Consider the following 19,017-nt stretch of genomic DNA (forward strand, 5'->3'; position numbering starts at 1 on the left):
CTGGTAAGAGTTTTTAAAGTCTCATATGCAAAACTTTGAACTGGGACTTTTGTACGTAATCACTTGCTTCACAACAAAAGCTGCAAAAGTGTTATATCATGAACAAGCTCCCATAAGAGAAATTCACCATGCTGATACTGTTTGAGGTTCAGCACTGGATAATGGAAAGCTATTTTTTTTTTCTTCTTCAAATCTTGCTCACTTTAGTGAGCCGGGAAAACATGTTTTTTTAAAATGCATCCTTAAATAGTGCTGCTCCAGCAGAATTCTGCACTGAATCTGTTTCTCAAAAGAACAAACAGATGTTTTTATATTTTATTTTGAAATCTGACTTGGGGCTAGACATGTTGCCAGTTTCCCAGGTTCCTTCTGTCATGTGACTTGTGCTTTGATAAACGTCAGTCACTTTTACTGCTGCACTGGAAACCCTCCCTTTCACCGCAGCAGCCCATCAGCAGAACAATGGAAAGGTAACAAGATAACAACTCCCTGGTAGATGTGAGAATAGCAGTCAATAGTAAATCCCACTGCAACTCCTTCAGTTACATTGAATAGGAGAAACAATAGGTCTGAAAGCAGTTCATCTAGTGATATGCAGGCTGGCTTGAAACCAGCAGGAATCGCACAAAATATTCGGCCGTGGGCATGTGTGCCCTAACAGTGCAACACTTCCACATTCTTTTGCATCTTTTTATAGAGGCTTAATGATCTGCCCCACCGTAACATCAGAGACACGTATATCCAGAAATGTGGAACCGCTGGCTGGGTCAGGTGTGGGTCAAGAATTTCTCGAACCGCACATCACTAGTTCCATCAAGAGCTGGCACAATGACCTGAGATGGCTACCTTACACACCAATATTACAACTACAAAAAAAAATTGTTGGTTCAGGAATTACATTTTATATGGTAGAGTAAATTATTTGTAGTGTAAACAGTCTTATTTAAAATAAAAACTACACTGTAAAAATCATGACAGAATTCCTTTAAGATCCATTGGATTTATATCCGTGTGGATTCAAAATCCACTCCTGTTAAGAGTTTTAAAGTCTAATATGTAAGACTTTCAACTGTCAGGGACATTTGTACATAATCAGCTGCTTCAACATAAATGCAGCTTTAAATACATGCATTAAATGCAGTTCAAATACAAGAAATTTTGGGGTGAATTTTGATTTCAATTTTCAAATCTATTATTTGTTAAAATCCAAAAATTATGCAATCAGGTGCATCCAAATCCATGGAAGAAAAAGTGAATTGAGAAATCACTTTGGAATATGGGCAAATTTGTTTTGCAGGTATAGATAGGGCTGAATATTTATTGCGAAGGCAAACCAGCATATGAATATTTGAAGCATTGTTATAGGGGAAAGATACTATTTTTTTTTAAATTTTGCTCTCTTTTGGGGATTGAGCACAATCGCTGAATATTCAAATTAGTACTTGCTAAGTAGTGCTGTAGGACAGTGCCCCACCAGGATGGTGAGTCATTAAGGCATTGGACTTAAGATCCAATGGATATATATCCACTCCGGGTTAAAGTTTCAAATTCAAGACTTTCAACTGGGTCATTTGTCAAGTTTTCATAACATAAAAATTAAAATATACAAACAAAAGGAGAGTTTGGAGGTAAACGTAAACAAAAAAAAAGAATAATATAGTCCATTTACTTTCATTGCCGTTACTAGATATATTTCTAACCATACTTTCAGATTCATTGTAACATAGGGATATTACCTTGCAAGCCAATATTTCCTTATCCACAGATTATGGGTACTTAACAGTTTGTTTGTAGCTTCCAGTTTATTTGGTGATTCCTGGGGGTTGATTGTGAATTCTGTTCCTGTGGACGACTTAGGTTTAGAATATAATGATCCACTTCTTGTAATTTGGTATTGTTGAGCAATAATTCCGTGTCATACCAAGTTGTTTGTCTGAATGCGTAGATTGTGAGATATTTAGTGTGTAATTCTTTGTTAGTGGTGGATTCCAACCAGTCCATATGGAAAATAAGATGGAGTTTTTGTATAACTAGTGATAGTGGAGGTGAAGACATTGAGAGCCAGTGGTGTAGAATAGTTTTTCTAGCCATTTCAGAGTTATAGCCATTCACTGTAAGAAAAGATTGTGGTGAGTTGTATTAGGCTTTAAAAAGATTTAGCATATGAATTCCAAAATGTTGAAATTTTATAAGTCGTCGTATATGGGTATGTGAGATTCTGTCAAATGCTTTGTCTGCATCTAAGTTTATCAACATTACCTGTTCTTCTTTCTCTAGGTTATGGTGGTAAAGCATGGCTATTGCTTTTCTGATCACTTGGACTGGATGTCCTAAAGAAAGCCCATCTGATTTGAGGTAAGTATGGAGGGGAGAATTCTTTACAATCTGTTGGCCATTATCTTAGTCATAATTTTTAAGTCCCGATTGAGTAAGGATATTGGTTTATATGAGGCTGGATCTGTGGGGTCCTTGCCTTCTTTATGTAATAAGATGATTCTAGCATCAGCCGCCTTATCCCATAATGGATTTCCTTGTAATATGTCATTGAGTTGGGTTTTTTTTTGGAGAATCAGGAGCTTGCTTGTTAATAAAGTGTTTTGAAATGTGCTGTCATTGTCTTTGCTATATCTGATGTATCTCTAGCCAGGGCCGCCATCAGGGGGGGACAGGGGGGACAAGCGTACCGGGCCCGGGCATGAAGGGGGGCCCGGCAGCGCTGCATTTTTTTGAAGATCCGGGCCCCCCTTACGAGCGCCCGAGCCGTACGTCTTGCCTCTTCAGTGCCGAATGCGGAAGTGCCGAAAAGCCGAAGCCGATGCGACGAAAAGACCCGAAGTCACGGAAAAAGCCGAAGTCCCGAAGTCACGAAGCGCCGAAAAGACCCGAAGTCACGAAAACAGCCGAAGCCGAAGTCCTGAAGCAGCGCAAAGACCCGAAGTCACGAAAACAGCCGAAGCCGAAGTCCTGAAGCGGTGAAAAGACCCGAAGTCACGAAAGGAGGCGAAGTTGAAGTACTGAAGCCATGAGTTCAATTCTACTGAACACCAGTTTGTGTTTTTTTTTTTTAATCCCCTGGCCACCAATGTATTATTTTAATATTCTATAGGCCCCTGCCACCAATCTTTTTTTTAAAACTTTTGTTTTTGGGGCCCCAATTTTTTTTTTAACTCGTAAGGGGCCCCTTGCCACCATTGTTTTTTTTTGGGTTTTTTTTTTAAAAAAAAAAATTAATTTTCTTTTTGGTGGCCCCAAATTTTTTTAACTTGTAAGGGGGCCCCTGCCACCAGTTTTTTTTTTTTTTCAAAAAAAAATTATTATTTTTTTAAATTTTTTTTGGGGCCCCAATTTGTTTTTAACTTGTAAGGGGGCCCCTGCCACCATTTTTTTTTTTTTCAAAAAAATTTTTTTTTCTCCAAATTTTTTTTTTGGGGCCCCAATTTGTTTTTTAACTTATAAGGGGGCCCCTGCCGCCAATGTTTTTTTTTTTTTTTCAAAAAAAATTAATTTTTTTTCAATTTTTTTTTTGGGGCCCCAATTTGTTTTTAACTTAGAAGGGGGCCCCTGCCACCAATGTTTGTTTATTTTTTAGTTTTTTTTACATTTTTTTTTGTTGGGGCCCCAAGTTTTTTTTAACAGGGGGCCCCTGCCACCAATGTTTTTTAAAAAAAAAAATTTAATTTTTTTTTTTTTGGGGCCCCAATTTTTTTTATAAGGGGGCCCTGACCATCAATAGCTTTTTACAACTTGTGTGGGGGGGGGTTACTTTTTTAGCGCTGATGTCTGTGTGGTCTTTTAACTGCGATGTGGGCGGGATATGGGGCGGAGCTTGGTCGTCAGTGTGGGCGGGGCCCAGGGGGCCCCAAAAATTTTGTTGTACGGGGCCCCGTGATTTCTAATGGCGGCCCTGTCTCTAGCCCATCCCATAGGTGTTTTCAGTTTCTAAATAAATGTATTGGCCTGCTGTCTTTTAACTATATTTGCTAATAGTTTCCCTGATTTATTACCCCAGCGGTAATCTCTGTTTGCTATATGGCTCAGTTTATGTTGCATTTGTATTAAAAAGAGCTTTTGTATCTGTGTATTTTTACTTTGCTGTTTGTGAATTGGTAAGTTTAAATGCTTTGTATGCACGGGTAAGATCTTTTTGTAATAAACTATATCTGCCATCAAATAGTTTCTTCCGCTTAATCAAATAAGATATTATGTGACCTCGTATCACTGGTTTAGCCGCAGCTCATAATAGGAAAGCAACTGTTTTTATTTGTTATATTTTATATATATTTTTTTTTGTAACATTAAACAGCTTTATATGATACATTGACACCATGGGCAGAATGTGTTTGGGGAGGCTGCAGGAAAAACCCTGAAAGCAGTTGAAGTGGAAGATTTGTGTAGGACCCAGTACATGCAGATGGTAATGGCATAGCACCCCCACCACTACTTAATAATGTGAGCTCAGTTAGCAGTTCTAGCACATTATTCAACAAAATACACTGGATACAGGCACCACAAGCACAGGGTTGGAACTGTCATCCCATAGTGAGAGACAGTAGGTTAGGGCACCACAAGCACATAATAAACAGTGAAAACTGTGGGTGCTGACACTCCAGGCACATTTATATACAATAAGAGATAGTATTAAATGCACAGAAGAGGTGGATTTGACACTTAATAATTTCAAAAACAGAATAGGCGATTTTAATAATCTTTAAATGACAATGATACCTGTAATGTATTTATTGGACAGAGTGGCCCTCTTTTTTTGCTTGTGGGAATCCATGAACACTGCAGATTAACAGACAGCAGCAGCTGCAGCACAGATACATTTTCTGGTTCTGGTTGGTTTCTATCCTGCCTCTGCTGCTCCTATTCTTTGCTATCCACTCTCAGTACTTTTATTCTGCTTTCCAGCATCACCTTTGCCTTCCGGTTTATTTTGCCACTTTCTTTTGTGTTTCTTCTCCGTAACCAATTAATCTTCCCTTCAATTACTTTGTAGGTCCCCTAGTATTTTCCTTATTACTAACCCTAACTACATTTTGATGCTCCTTCTCCCCCCCCCCCCACCCATATTTCTACACTCTAACTTCATGTTTTCCTGACTTGGAATGCCTGCCCTATTCTTTTCATATTGTTTCCTGGATGATGGGGAAAGGGGAAACAAATTCAAAGTCTTAGAATAAAGAAAAGCAAGTACCTGGGAGCTGTCCCTGGTGCATATAACTAAATGCTTTTAACTATTAATGGGGACTGAATGCAAACCAATACCCAAGATTCAGTAACTTCAGCTTCAGATGAAAGTCTCGGTTCTGCAACTGGGCAATTGGCTAGGACACAGTTCTTCCTCTACAGCCTAGCCAATTCCCTTGAGACAGAAGCTGCTTTCTTTTTTTGATGGGGCTTATTTTATTCTCTCTCTTCTAATTACTATTAATTATGTGTGTGTATATATATATATATATATATATATATATATATATATATATATATATATATATATATATGTGTGTGTGTGTGTGTATATATATATACATATATATATATATATATGTATATATATATATATATATATATATATATATATATACACACACACACTCAGGTCAGGTCACGCAGGTCAGGATTAAGGAAGCTTGCAACTTCCCCTTAATCAGTTAGCCATTCATGCTTTCCCAAAATTCCTTGCACAGATTACTCAGGTAACAGACAATAAATGAAGAACAATTAGACGTTAAAAAAAGTTTTATATGATTAAAACATTTTTTGGGGGTTGTGTGTTCTTTCAAACACATACATTTCTCCATCTTGTGCTGAATGGCACATTATCAACCCCAAGCCAACAAAAAATGAAATAGAAGGCAGTTCTACTGACCTTTCAGCTATCAGTCATGTACAAGAGTTACTTATTGTAAGTGACTTGCCAATTCCCTGGTCAAGTTGATCTGCAGAGCTGTGATTACATCAGCCAGAGAGATTTTCATTCTATGAACACGAAGGAGGAAAGTTGTATCCAAGTTGTCAGGACAAGTCCAGGCAGCGGTGGGAAGGACTAGAGTTAGGCAATTACAGGAGTAGCGTTCGAGGCACTCTCTTCCTGCTCATTTGCTGCCCCCTCCTTTCCTCTCTCTGCCTTTAGCCCCACCTCTCTCCCTCTCTGTCTTTCTCACAAGCAGCCAGCTCTGGAACAAGGCTCACATCACGTGAAAACCCTCTCCTCACCTCCCATTGCCCAGCCTTCCATGATAGTGGGCCCCAAGGGGGTGCGGGCCCGTGTGCAATTGCACCCCTGGTAGTTATGTCACTGTGGCCCACTTGTACAAGAAATAGAGCAGCCCCTCGGGAATTCACCTTAATGGACAGATTGCCAGTCTGGGCCTGGTCTTCAGGATAGAATGTTTCAGAAAGATGGACTAGTGGTAGGCAGACATAAGAGGTATGCACCTAGTGTCTCCATCCATTGAGCCCTAAACATGTGTCTCTTCTGCCTACCCCTAGTTCCGACCCTGGCTTTTTTTGGCACTATAACATTGTCTGGTCCAGTCTAGACACTTTTGCCCTCCTATTTGTGTATGTTTACCACCAACTTTGACTGGAATTAATAAGGACAAGGACTTCATTCCAACTGCATCTCTTACCACATGACACTTAAAGGAGAAACAAACCTTTTTTATTAAAATCCCATACCCCCCTACCCTACATATACCCCCCCCCCCACCCTGCTTCCCCCCAGCCTAGGTGTTACCCTGGGTAAATGCCCCTAACTCTTTACTTACCCCTCGTTTCAGATTCAGGGCATCAGAGTTCAGGAGCGCAATCTTCTTCTCTTCAGTAATCTTTGGGTCGTTTTCCAGCGCTTCAGCAATTTCCATGGCTTTCTGCGGATTTTTCAGGACTGGCAGATTGTGCCAACTGCGCATGCACAGACATGCCGCTCTTTCCTGAAGATAACTGAAGAGAAGAAGATGGCGCCCTGAATCTGCAATGAGTAGTAAGTAAAGAGTTAGGGGCATTTACCCAGGGTAAGACCTAGGCTGGGGGGGGCAGGGAGGGGGGCCTATGTAGGGTAGGGGGTAGGAATTTTAATAAAAAAGGTTTGGTTCTCCTTTAACCACTCAGCCATACAGGTGGGGTGTCTGTCCAGTGTCTGCACTGGATTCTGAACCCTAATTTATATATTCTCCATGGCAGCATAACGTAATTACCCTAAATGGTTACCTACTATTAAGTTATGCTGCATATACATGGGTTTATTGAACTGAAACATTCAGTCTATCCATCTGTGCTACATTGTCCAGCAGGGACATCTCCCTGTGTTTGCCTTTATATATCCTGCACTTAGTCTTTTTTCTTTCTTGAGTGTGCTGCATTCTAGTCCTATCCCTAGCTATGGCTCTTGATAGTTGTCATGGTTGCGGTTCCTTGTTCCTGTGAACATGATCTATACTAGTTACTGCGTGCTGTCCCTACCTTCCTTTTTTATGGTAGTAAGGTATTGTAGAGTGTCTGCAGAAAATGTGAGGTAAGGTGAATTCAATTTAAAAAAAAGGATTAAGTAAAAAAAGTAAAAAAAAAGTAAGTAAAAAAAAAAGTGCAGTTTTTACTTACTCACACAATACAAAGGTATCACCTAACCTCATATTTCCCTTTTTACCTAGTTCTTGTGACTTGGATTTCTCCTTTTGCTGTGATTGTGACTACTTTCTAGTTTAACCCTTGCCTTCACTAAGTTATTTTGATCTGTTGAAATCCAGCCTTCCACTGCTTAGATGCAGGAACTTTGCATTCCCTTCTGTGGTGTAAAATCTGTCAGTAACCCAGCTGAGCTCTGTCCTACCTGAGTACCTCCTGACATGAACATGTCTAGAAAATATGGTTGTCTGATAATCTCATTGTGCTGGTCATGTGGTCACTGGCCATGCAATCTCATACCTCCCAACATTTTGGAAGTAAAAAGAGGGACAAAAAAAATTTTCCCGCACGTAGCAAACTTTGTTTCTTTTTCTGGCTGTTCAGTGCATAGAAAAGAGGGACTTTCCAGTACAAATGAGGGACTGTGGGTTGAGCTGTCAAAAGAGGGACTGTCCCTCCGAAAAAGGGACAGTTGGGAGGTATGCAATCTGCTAAACCATCACCTATTGTCACGTTCGGCACCCTAAATCAAGAACCAGTGCTAGGCTCCCTGGTCTCAGCTCTTGCTTCTGATTTTAACAGCCGTCTTTCCCCTTGGGAGGAGCCCTCGACTAATTGGATGTCGCCAGGTCTTACTAAGAGAGGAGCAAAGCTACGGGTTCTGGACGAGCAAAGGGGCATGATCTTCTCACCAAGGATACTGGATGGAAGAACACAACTTGGAACGCAGGCCAGACTAGGGATGTAGCGAACGTCGGAAAAAAAGTTCGCGAACATATTCGCGAACTTGCGCAAAAACGCGAGCGGTTCGCGAACGGTTCGCGAACCCCATAGACTTCAATGGGAAGGCGAACTTTAACATCTAGAAAAGACATTTCTGGCCAGAAAAATGATTTTAAAGTTGTTTAAAGGGTGCAACGACCTGGACAGTGGCATGCCAGAGGGGGATCAAGGGCAAAAATGTATCTGAAAAATCTGCCTGTGTGTGCTTGGAAGAGATAGTGTAGGGGGAGAGCTGTTAGTGATTTCAGGGACAGATGATAGTAAGTTTGCTGGCTAGTAATCTGCTTGATACTGCTCTGTATTGGAGGGACAGAAGTCTGCAGGGATTTGAGGGACATTTTAGCTTAGGTAGCTTTGCTGGCTAGTAATCTACTGTTCTCTTTAAACAACTGCCATACGTTGACCTTGTAGGCATTGTTTGCCCAGTTTTTTTGGACGCAGCCACTGAAGCACAGTTGCCAGAAAAAATATGCCATATAAATGCTGAAAATAGTCATTTTTCGCCATACGTTGACCTTGTAGACATTGTTTGCCCAGTTTTTTTGGACGCAGCCACTGAAGCACAGTTGCCAGAAAAATTATGCCATATAAATGCTGAAAATATAAATTTTTTTGGTTGCAGCCACTGAAGCACAGAGGCCAGAAAAATTATGCCATATAAATGCAGAAAATATGCATTTTTTTGGTCGCAGCCACTGAAGCACAGTTGCCAGAAAAAATATGCCATATAAATGCTGAAAATAGTCATTTTTTGCCATATACGATGAGTCAACGTATGGCAAAAAATGACTATTTTCAGCATTTATATGGCATATTTTTTCTGGCCTCTGTGCTTCAGTGGCTGCGGCCAAAAAAACTGGGCAAACAATGCCTACAAGGTCAACGTCGTTCAAAAAGGTACTCGTTGACGGCCCTTTGTTGCAGCAGACGTTCCAACATAAGGAGCGTTGAATTCCAGCGAGTCTGGCTGTCAGAAATCAAACGCCTGACTGGCATGTTGTAGCGCTGCTGAATGTCAGCAAGGCGTGCCATGGCTGTGTAGGAACGTCTGAAATGGGCCGACACCTTTCTGGACTGGGTGAGAACGTCCTGGAATCCTGGGTACTTGGAGACAAAACGTTGGACTATTAAATTTAACACATGTGCCATGCAGGGCACATGTGTTAAATTGCCTAGTCTCAACGCTGCCAACAGATTGCTTCCATTGTCACACACCACTTTTCCGATCTGCAGTTGGTGTGGGGTCAGCCACCGATCGGCCTGTGACTGCAGAGATGACAGGAGTACAGATCCGGTATGGTTTTTGCTTTCCAGGCACGTCATCCCCAAGACAGCGTGACAACGGCGTACCTGGCACGTCGAATAGCCTAGGGGGAGCTGGGGGTGCACAGGTGTGGAGGAGGAGAAGGAGGACCCAGCAGCAGAGTAAGAAGAAGAAGAAGACGAGGTAGAGAGCGATGGAGGAGTAGAGGTGGTGGCAGAACCGCGTGCAATCCGTGGCGGTGACACCAACTCCACTGTTGTTGTTGAGCTACCCATTCCCTGCTTCCCAGCCATTACCAAGTTCACCCAGTGGGCAGTGTAGGTGACATACCTGCCCTGACCATGCTTGGAGGACCATGCGTCAGTAGTCATATGGACCTTTGGCCCAACACTAAGTGACAGAGATGCGGTAACTTGGCTCTGCACATGTTGGTACAGGTGTGGTATTCCCTTTTTAGAAAAAAATTGCGGCTGGGTACCTTCCACTGCGGTGTCCCAATTGCTACAAATTTGCGGAAGGCCTCAGAGTCCACCAGCTGGTATGGTAAAAGCTGGCGGGCTAAGAGTGCAGACAAGCCAGCTGTCAGACGCCGGGCAAGGGGGTGACAGTCAGACATTGGCTTCTTACGCTCAAACATGGCCTTCACAGAAACTTGGCTGGTGGCAGATGACTGGGAATGGGAACAGGTGGTCAAGGTGGAAGGCGGAGTGGAGGGTGGTTCAGACGGGTCAAGGAGAGCAGAGGTAGAGCAGTAAGATGCTGGACCAGAAGGAGTGTGGCTTTTAGTTTGCCTGTTGCCTTTGAGGTGTTGCTCCCAAAGTGCTTTGTGCTTGCCGCTCATGTGCCTTCGCATAGAAGTTGTACCTATGTGGCTGTTGGGCTTACCAAGGCTCAGTTTCTGACTGCACTCATTGCAAATTACAATGCTTTTGTCAGAGGCACACACATTAAAAAAATCCCACACTGCTGACTTTTTGGAAGTGTGCGATCTGGCGGTAACAGTAGAAGTTGGCGGAGTTGGCGGTATTGGCGGCAATGGCGGGTGCGTTGGCCGGCTGAACACAGGTGCCGATACATGTTGTTGCCCTGCTGATCCCTGCGGGCTGTCCTCCCTGCTTCTTCTAAGTCTTATTCTCCTACTGCCTCTCTGACTCTCCGTCTCTCCATCTGAACTACCCTCCTCTTGCTCTCTTCTACTAGGCACCCACAAAACATCAATCTCCTCATCATCATTCTCCTCAGATGCATCAATTTCTTCTGACACATCACAGAAGGAAGCAGCAGCGGGGACCTCCTCCTCATCACTCATTATGTCCATCTCTATCGTGTTCTCTGCCAGAATTAAATCTGGTGTAAGGTCCTCATCTCCTTCATCTTCTTCTGGCAATAATGGTTGCGCATTACTCAGTTCAAGAAACTCATTGGAAAATAACTCCTCTGACCCCAGTGAAGAAGGGGCACCGGTGGTGGAGGAAGTGTTACGTGGGGTGGCCATAGCAGTGGAGGATGAGGAGGATGTTGTGGTAAAGTTAGAAACGGTAGAGGATGGGGTGTGCTGTGTAAGCCAGTCAACTACCTCTTCAGCATTTTGGGAGTTCAGGGTCATTGGCTTTTTAAAACTGGGCAATTTGCTAGGGCCACAGGATTGCATAGCAGCACGGCCCCTAGCACGGCCTCTGCGTGGCGGCCTGCCTTTGCCTGGCATTATTTTTAAAAAAACAACAACAACAACAAAAACTCAGTTGGTTTTTCTGGAAACGATAATACACACAGCTAGATGGCGGGTTGAAGAAAACACTGTGCAAATAATGCCTACAAAGTCAACGTATACACTACTACAGCGGTGGATACGGATTACGTAAAATATATGAATGCTGCTTGAAAAAAAGTAACTCAAGTGGTTTTTCTAGAGACGATAATATTATCAATATTTAGACAAAATGTGAACAAGGTCACACAGCTCGATGGCGGGTTGAAGAAAACAGTGTGCAAATAATGCCTACAAGGCCAACGTATACACTACTACAGCGGTGGATACGGATTACGTAAAATATATGAATGCTGCTTGAAAAAAGTGACTCCGGTGTTTTTTCTGGAGACGGTAATATTATGGATATTTAGACAGAATGGGAACAAGGTCACACAGCTCGATGGCGGGTTGAAGAAAACAGTGTGCAAATAATGCCTACAAGGTCAACGTATACACTACTACAGCGGTGGATACGGATTACGTAAAATATATGAATGCTGCTTGAAAAAAAGTAACTCAAGTGGTTTTTCTAGAGACGATAATATTATCAATATTTAGACAAAATGTGAACAAGGTCACACAGCTCGATGGCGGGTTGAAGAAAACAGTGTGCAAATAATGCCTACAAGGCCAACGTATACACTACTACAGCGGTGGATACGGATTACGTAAAATATATGAATGCTGCTTGAAAAAAGTGACTCCGGTGTTTTTTCTGGAGACGGTAATATTATGGATATTTAGACAGAATGGGAACAAGGTCACACAGCTCGATGGCGGGTTGAAGAAAACAGTGTGCAAATAATGCCTACAAGGTCAACGTATACACTACTACAGCGGTGGATACGGATTACGTAAAATATATGAATGCTGCTTGAAAAAAAGTAACTCAAGTGGTTTTTCTAGAGACGATAATATTATCAATATTTAGACAAAATGTGAACAAGCTCACACAGCTCGATGGCGGGTTGAAGAAAACACTGTGCAAATAATGCCTACAAGGCCAACGTATACACTACTACAGCGGTGGATACGGATTACGTAAAATATATGAATGCTGCTTGAAAAAAGTGACTCCGGTGTTTCTTCTGGAGACGGTAATATTATGGATATTTAGACAGAATGTGAACAAGGTCACACAGCTCGATGGCGGGTTGAAGAAAACAGTGTGCAAATAATGCCTACAAGGCCAACGTATTCACTACTACAGCGGTGGATACGGATTACGTAAAATATATGAATGCTGCTTGAAAAAAGTGACTCCGGTGTTTTTTCTGGAGACGGTAATATTATGGATATTTAGACAGAATGGGAACAAGGTCACACAGCTCGATGGCGGGTTGAAGAAAACAGTGTGCAAATAATGCCTACAAGGCCAACGTATACACTACTACAGCGGTGGATACGGATTACGTAAAATATATGAATGCTGCTTGAAAAAAGTGACTCCGGTGTTTTTTCTGGAGACGGTAATATTATGGATATTTAGACAGAATGTGAACAAGGTCACACAGCTCGATGGCGGGTTGAAGAAAACAGTGTGCAAATAATGCCTACAAGGCCAACGTATACACTACTACAGCGGTGGATACGGATTACGTAAAATATATGAATGCTGCTTGAAAAAAGTGACTCCGGTGTTTTTTCTGGAGACGGTAATATTATGGATATTTAGACAGAATGTGAACAAGGTCACACAGCTCGATGGCGGGTTGAAGAAAACAGTGTGCAAATAATGCCTACAAGGCCAACGTATACACTACTACAGCGGTGGATACGGATTACGTAAAATATATGAATGCTGCTTGAAAAAAGTGACTCCGGTGTTTTTTCTGGAGACGGTAATATTATGGATATTTAGACAGAATGTGAACAAGGTCACACAGCTCGATGGCGGGTTGAAGAAAACAGTGTGCAAATAATGCCTACAAGGCCAACGTATACACTACTACAGCGGTGGATACGGATTACGTAAAATATATGAATGCTGCTTGAAAAAAGTGACTCCGGTGTTTTTTCTGGAGACGGTAATATTATGGATATTTAGACAGAATGTGAACAAGGTCACACAGCTCGATGGCGGGTTGAAGAAAACAGTGTGCAAATAATGCCTACAAGGCCAACGTATTCACTACTACAGCGGTGGATACGGATTACGTAAAATATATGAATGCTGCTTGAAAAAAGTGACTCCGGTGTTTTTTCTGGAGACGGTAATATTATGGATATTTAGACAGAATGGGAACAAGGTCACACAGCTCGATGGCGGGTTGAAGAAAACAGTGTGCAAATAATGCCTACAAGGCCAACGTATACACTACTACAGCGGTGGATACGGATTACGTAAAATATATGAATGCTGCTTGAAAAAAGTGACTCCGGTGTTTTTTCTGGAGACGGTAATATTATGGATATTTAGACAGAATGTGAACAAGGTCACACAGCTCGATGGCGGGTTGAAGAAAACAGTGTGCAAATAATGCCTACAAGGCCAACGTATACACTACTACAGCGGTGGATACGGATTACGTAAAATATATGAATGCTGCTTGAAAAAAGTGACTCCGGTGTTTTTTCTGGAGACGGTAATATTATGGATATTTAGACAGAATGGGAACAAGGTCACACAGCTCGATGGCGGGTTGAAGAAAACAGTGTGCAAATAATGCCTACAAGGCCAACGTATTCACTACTACAGCGGTGGATACGGATTACGTAAAATATATGAATGCTGCTTGAAAAAAGTGACTCCGGTGTTTTTTCTGGAGACGGTAATATTATGGATATTTAGACAGAATGGGAACAAGGTCACACAGCTCGATGGCGGGTTGAAGAAAACAGTGTGCAAATAATGCCTACAAGGCCAACGTATACACTACTACAGCGGTGGATACGGATTACGTAAAATATATGAATGCTGCTTGAAAAAAGTGACTCCGGTGTTTTTTCTGGAGACGGTAATATTATGGATATTTAGACAGAATGTGAACAAGGTCACACAGCTCGATGGCGGGTTGAAGAAAACAGTGTGCAAATAATGCCTACAAGGCCAACGTATACACTACTACAGCGGTGGATACGGATTACGTAAAATATATGAATGCTGCTTGAAAAAAGTGACTCCGGTGTTTTTTCTGGAGACGGTAATATTATGGATATTTAGACAGAATGTGAACAAGGTCACACAGCTCGATGGCGGGTTGAAGAAAACAGTGTGCAAATAATGCCTACAAGGCCAACGTATACACTACTACAGCGGTGGATACGGATTACGTAAAATATATGAATGCTGCTTGAAAAAAGTGACTCCGGTGTTTTTTCTGGAGACGGTAATATTATGGATATTTAGACAGAATGGGAACAAGGTCACACAGCTCGATGGCGGGTTGAAGAAAACAGTGTGCAAATAATGCCTACAAGGCCAACGTATACACTACTACAGCGGTGGATACGGATTACGTAAAATATATGAATGCTGCTTGAAAAAAGTGACTCCGGTGTTTTTTCTGGAGACGGTAATATTATGGATATTTAGACAGAATGGGAACAAGGTCACACAGCTCGATGGCGGGTTGAAGAAAACAGTGTGCAAATAATGCCTACAAGGCCAACGTATACACTACTACAGCGGTGGATACGGATTACGTAAAATATATTATGGCTGCTTGAAAAAAGTGACTCCGGTGTTTTTTCTGGAGACGGTAATATTATGGATATTTAGACAGAATGTGAACAAGGTCACACAGCTCGATGGCGGGTTGAAGAAAACAGTGTGCAAATAATGCCTACAGGGCAAATAATGCCTAAAAGGTCAACTTATACACTACTACAGCGGTAGTAAAATAAAAAAAAGTAAAATAAAAAAAAAATGAATATTAAAAAAAAAAATTAAAGTTGGTGCTGCTGAACTACTAGGAGCAGCAGATTAGCACACCAGTCCCACTCCCCAACACTGCTAGACTAATAGCACTGGGCTCTTATAGTAGTAGTAGTAGTAGTAGTAGTAGTAGTAGTAGTAGTAAAACAACAAAAAAATAAATAAAAGCAGTCCTTACAAGGACTACTGTTATTGCAGCAGTCAGCAGATGAGATCAGAAGCAGGACAGCTGCCCACTGCAGCTACATACAGAGCACTGCAGTAGAAGGTAGATTACTAGCCAGCAAAGCTACCTAAGCTTAAATGTCCCTCAAACCCCTGCAGACTTCTGTCCCTCCAATAACAGAGCAGTATCAAAACGATTACTAGCCAGCAAACTTTCAACTGTCCCTGAAATCACTAACAGGCAGCAGCTCTCTCCCTACACTATCTCTTCAGCACACACAGGCAGAGTGAAAAAACGCTGCAGGGCTTCGGTTTTTATAGGGAAGGGGAGTGGTCCAGGGGAGAGCTTCCTGATTGGCTGCCATGTACCTGCTGGTCTGGGGTGAGAGGGCAAAAAAAAGCGCCAACAATGGCGAACCCAAAATGGCGAACGTCGCGCGACGTTCGCGAACTTCCGGCGAGCGCGAACACCCGATGTTCGCGCGAACAAGTTCGCCGGCGAACAGTTCGCGACATCTCTAGGCCAGACAACACAGTGTGGAACAGTCAGACAGGCCGGAATCAGGTTTGGAGAGCGTAGAATAGTCAGAAAGGCCGGAATCAGGATTGGAGAGTTTAGAATAATGGTCAGATTGGAGAGGTCAAAATAATAGCCAGGATACAGAGTTCAGAATAGTCAGGCAAAGCAAGGGTCAATAACCAAAAGATCAGGCAGGTTTCACATAGAAATAGCACCAGGAACAAACTAATTGAACCTAACAATGGGCAATGTGTTATATTTCAAAGCCCCTTTAAATACTTAGAAATTTGCGCCGTTGCGAGATGACATCATCACGCAGGCTCATAAACCCGGAAGTGCATGGCCGTGCGCACCATAGATATACCGGCACTGAAGGGAGCAGGAAGCAGGCAGCGGGCATCCCCGCCGGAGGCACGGCGGGCGGCCCCGCAGCTCGCAGGTTAAGCCACTAGACCACCAGGGAAACCCATCATTACATCTACTGTATATAGCTACTCATTTAATTTCCAAAAGATTGCATCAGTACATTAAGAGGTGATTTTAGCCCTCCACCCTTTATTTAGCGACAAGAGATAATGACACCATTAGCCTTTAGATTAATATTGATTTGGAATCACTAATCAAGTGTTACATTCCTTAAATGGAAAGTAAAAAGCTTAAACAGAAAAAAAGTAAGCTTTTTGGTTAAGATTTTTCTTAGTTCATAAGATATTTTTTTGTAGTACATATATCTTTATATATATATATATATATAAATATATATATAATACAATGGTCTGCTATGATTGATAATATGGAAATTAATTCTGGAAAGTAATGATATTTAATTTCTGTAATAAAGCAATAAATCCAGCAGCACTCCGATATGTGATTCAATTATTTATTCATGCCATTAGCAGAGAGACGTTTCAGGCTATTCCAGCCCTTCAAGCTTGATAAAGGGCTGGAATAGCCCGAAACGTCGCTCTGCTAAAGGCATGAATAAATAATTGAATCATATATCGGAGTGCTGCTGGATTTATTGCTTTACTGTGGATATATTCCTTGGCAGAGAGGAACACAGCTGTGTACCCGATGCTTCAAAAGGCGATTCAGTGTAAGTGTGGCACCTTTACTGATTTGACGATATTTAATTTCTGCATACACTAAGTTTCTCCATAACCACTTCCTCCCATATGCCAAACATCACCAAGAAGCTTAAAATGTAGGTTTCGAAATAAGTCTAAAACCACATGATGAAACTGTTTTGGGAAGTTTGTTGTTGTGTCTCATACAATTACCTTGTAATTAGAAGGCTATGTCTTTTCAAATCTGGTGCAGTTAATAACTTTTTTTAACACCATTTCCTCCCATTTCTTGCCGAAAAAACCCCAAAACCTAAGTAACAATTTTTTCACTTGTCTGTACTACAGTAATTTTATTTTTATCTCCCAATTGTTTTCTGAAGTCTTAATAGTATCTTTATATAAGTACAAGTTAAGGGACCTCCTGAATTTAACCAACAAAAGGAAGGGGGTATACAACTTTTTCCCCTATATATTGTAATTGTATAGTACACGGTGTCGGACTGGCCCACCGGGTACCAGGAAAACTCCCGATGGGCCCAAGTGTCAGTGGGCCCTCCTGCTTCTAACCATTTGGCCTGTTTCATGTGCATTACCTACTTCTGTATGGGGACAGAGAGGCTAAATAGATAGAAAAATCAATAATAGAATAGAAAGAAAAGAGACTTGAAGAGTAGAGGTTGAGTGAGGTGAGGAAGAGGAGAAATAGTTTGGATAGTGGGCCCATGGACAAAGGTTTTCTGGTGGGCCCCTGGCATCCCAGTCCGACACTGATAGTACGTATGTTAAAAAGAAAAATAAATCACTATAAACATTTACTTTTATACGTTAAGACCTATACAACATATTTGGAACATATTAGCCTGGTGATACACCACCCACATTTACACTGTAACACCTTCATGTTACATGGTTTTCTAGTAGACTTAAAGGAACAGTAACACCAAAAAATAAAAGTCTTTTAAAGGAATGACAATATAATGCAATGTTGCCCTGCACTGGTAAAACTGTTGTGTTTGCTTCAGAAAGTCTGATTTATATAATGCTGCTGGGTCATGGGCGCCATCTTCTGGATCTTCAGTCTTCTTCGGGTCCTCTTCCTTCCCTTTGGCAATGCCACAGCACTTTTGGTGCACGAACAGGAAGAATACTCCAACTGCGCATGCGCCAATATGGTGCTCCTTACAGAGCAAGACCAAAGATCCGGAAGATCCATGAGCTCCACTATGCTTACTCTGCACTGATATGTGAGCAATGTATTTGGGACACTTTCAGGTGTAATGAACTATGCAGGGGAGAAGCAAGGAGGGGGACTATCTGGGGTAGTATGTAGGTGCTTTTCTTATTGGGGGGTTTAGTTCTTCTTTAAGGTATGAAGATCCAAATTACAGAAAGATCCCTTATCCAGCATTCTGGATAGCAGGGCCTATACCTGTACATGAATAAACGACAGCGTATGTAACAGGGCTGAACCTTTTGAATTAATCCTGTGTGCTACTGTTCTTCACATCAGTTGTTGTTTACAAGGCCCAGCTACAAAAAAAGCAATAGGATAAAATGTGTCCCCTGACAATTCAGTATCATGGTACCAAACTACCACCAACACTGCATTGGTAAGCAAGAAAAAAACATATGAATCTTTTACTTTTGTAGGTCTGCTAATACTGCTGGGTCCATATCCTTACTGAGCTTTAGGTGGGGGAACAGAAAGCTTTGTACATAATCCAGGTTTTTCCAGTTGGTCTTTTTTTTTCCATTTACGTGGCATAGACTGGCTTTGACTATCCATCAGTCAGCTCAAGATATGTCTCTGGCAAGTTTGTTACAGATCTTCACAACAGCAGGGTATGTGGTTCATAATCATAATCACTAACAGGAAATGAATGAATGTGGTTCATTCCATATGATTTCATATTAGTGACCCTCTCTTCATTACAAATGCAAGCTGGACTCCATGTGCTGCCT

The 19,017-nt window shown here is 41.7% G+C and overlaps 1 protein-coding gene across 1 annotated transcript in view; it reads left to right on the top strand.

The window, feature by feature from the left end:
- Positions 1–2,106: 2,106 nt before the first annotated feature.
- ppm1j.L (protein phosphatase, Mg2+/Mn2+ dependent 1J L homeolog) overlaps positions 2,107–19,017 on the top strand; it is a 60,740-nt gene continuing 43,829 nt past the window's right edge. The window contains exon 1 of the mRNA XM_041582073.1: positions 2,107–2,355. Within this exon, the coding sequence (XP_041438007.1) occupies positions 2,294–2,355 (62 nt within the window). The 5' untranslated portion in view covers positions 2,107–2,293. The remainder of the gene's footprint in view (positions 2,356–19,017) is intronic.

The sequence above is a fragment of the Xenopus laevis genome, chromosome 2L, assembly GCF_017654675.1.
Source record: "Xenopus laevis strain J_2021 chromosome 2L, Xenopus_laevis_v10.1, whole genome shotgun sequence".
Classification (NCBI taxonomy): domain Eukaryota; kingdom Metazoa; phylum Chordata; class Amphibia; order Anura; family Pipidae; genus Xenopus; species Xenopus laevis.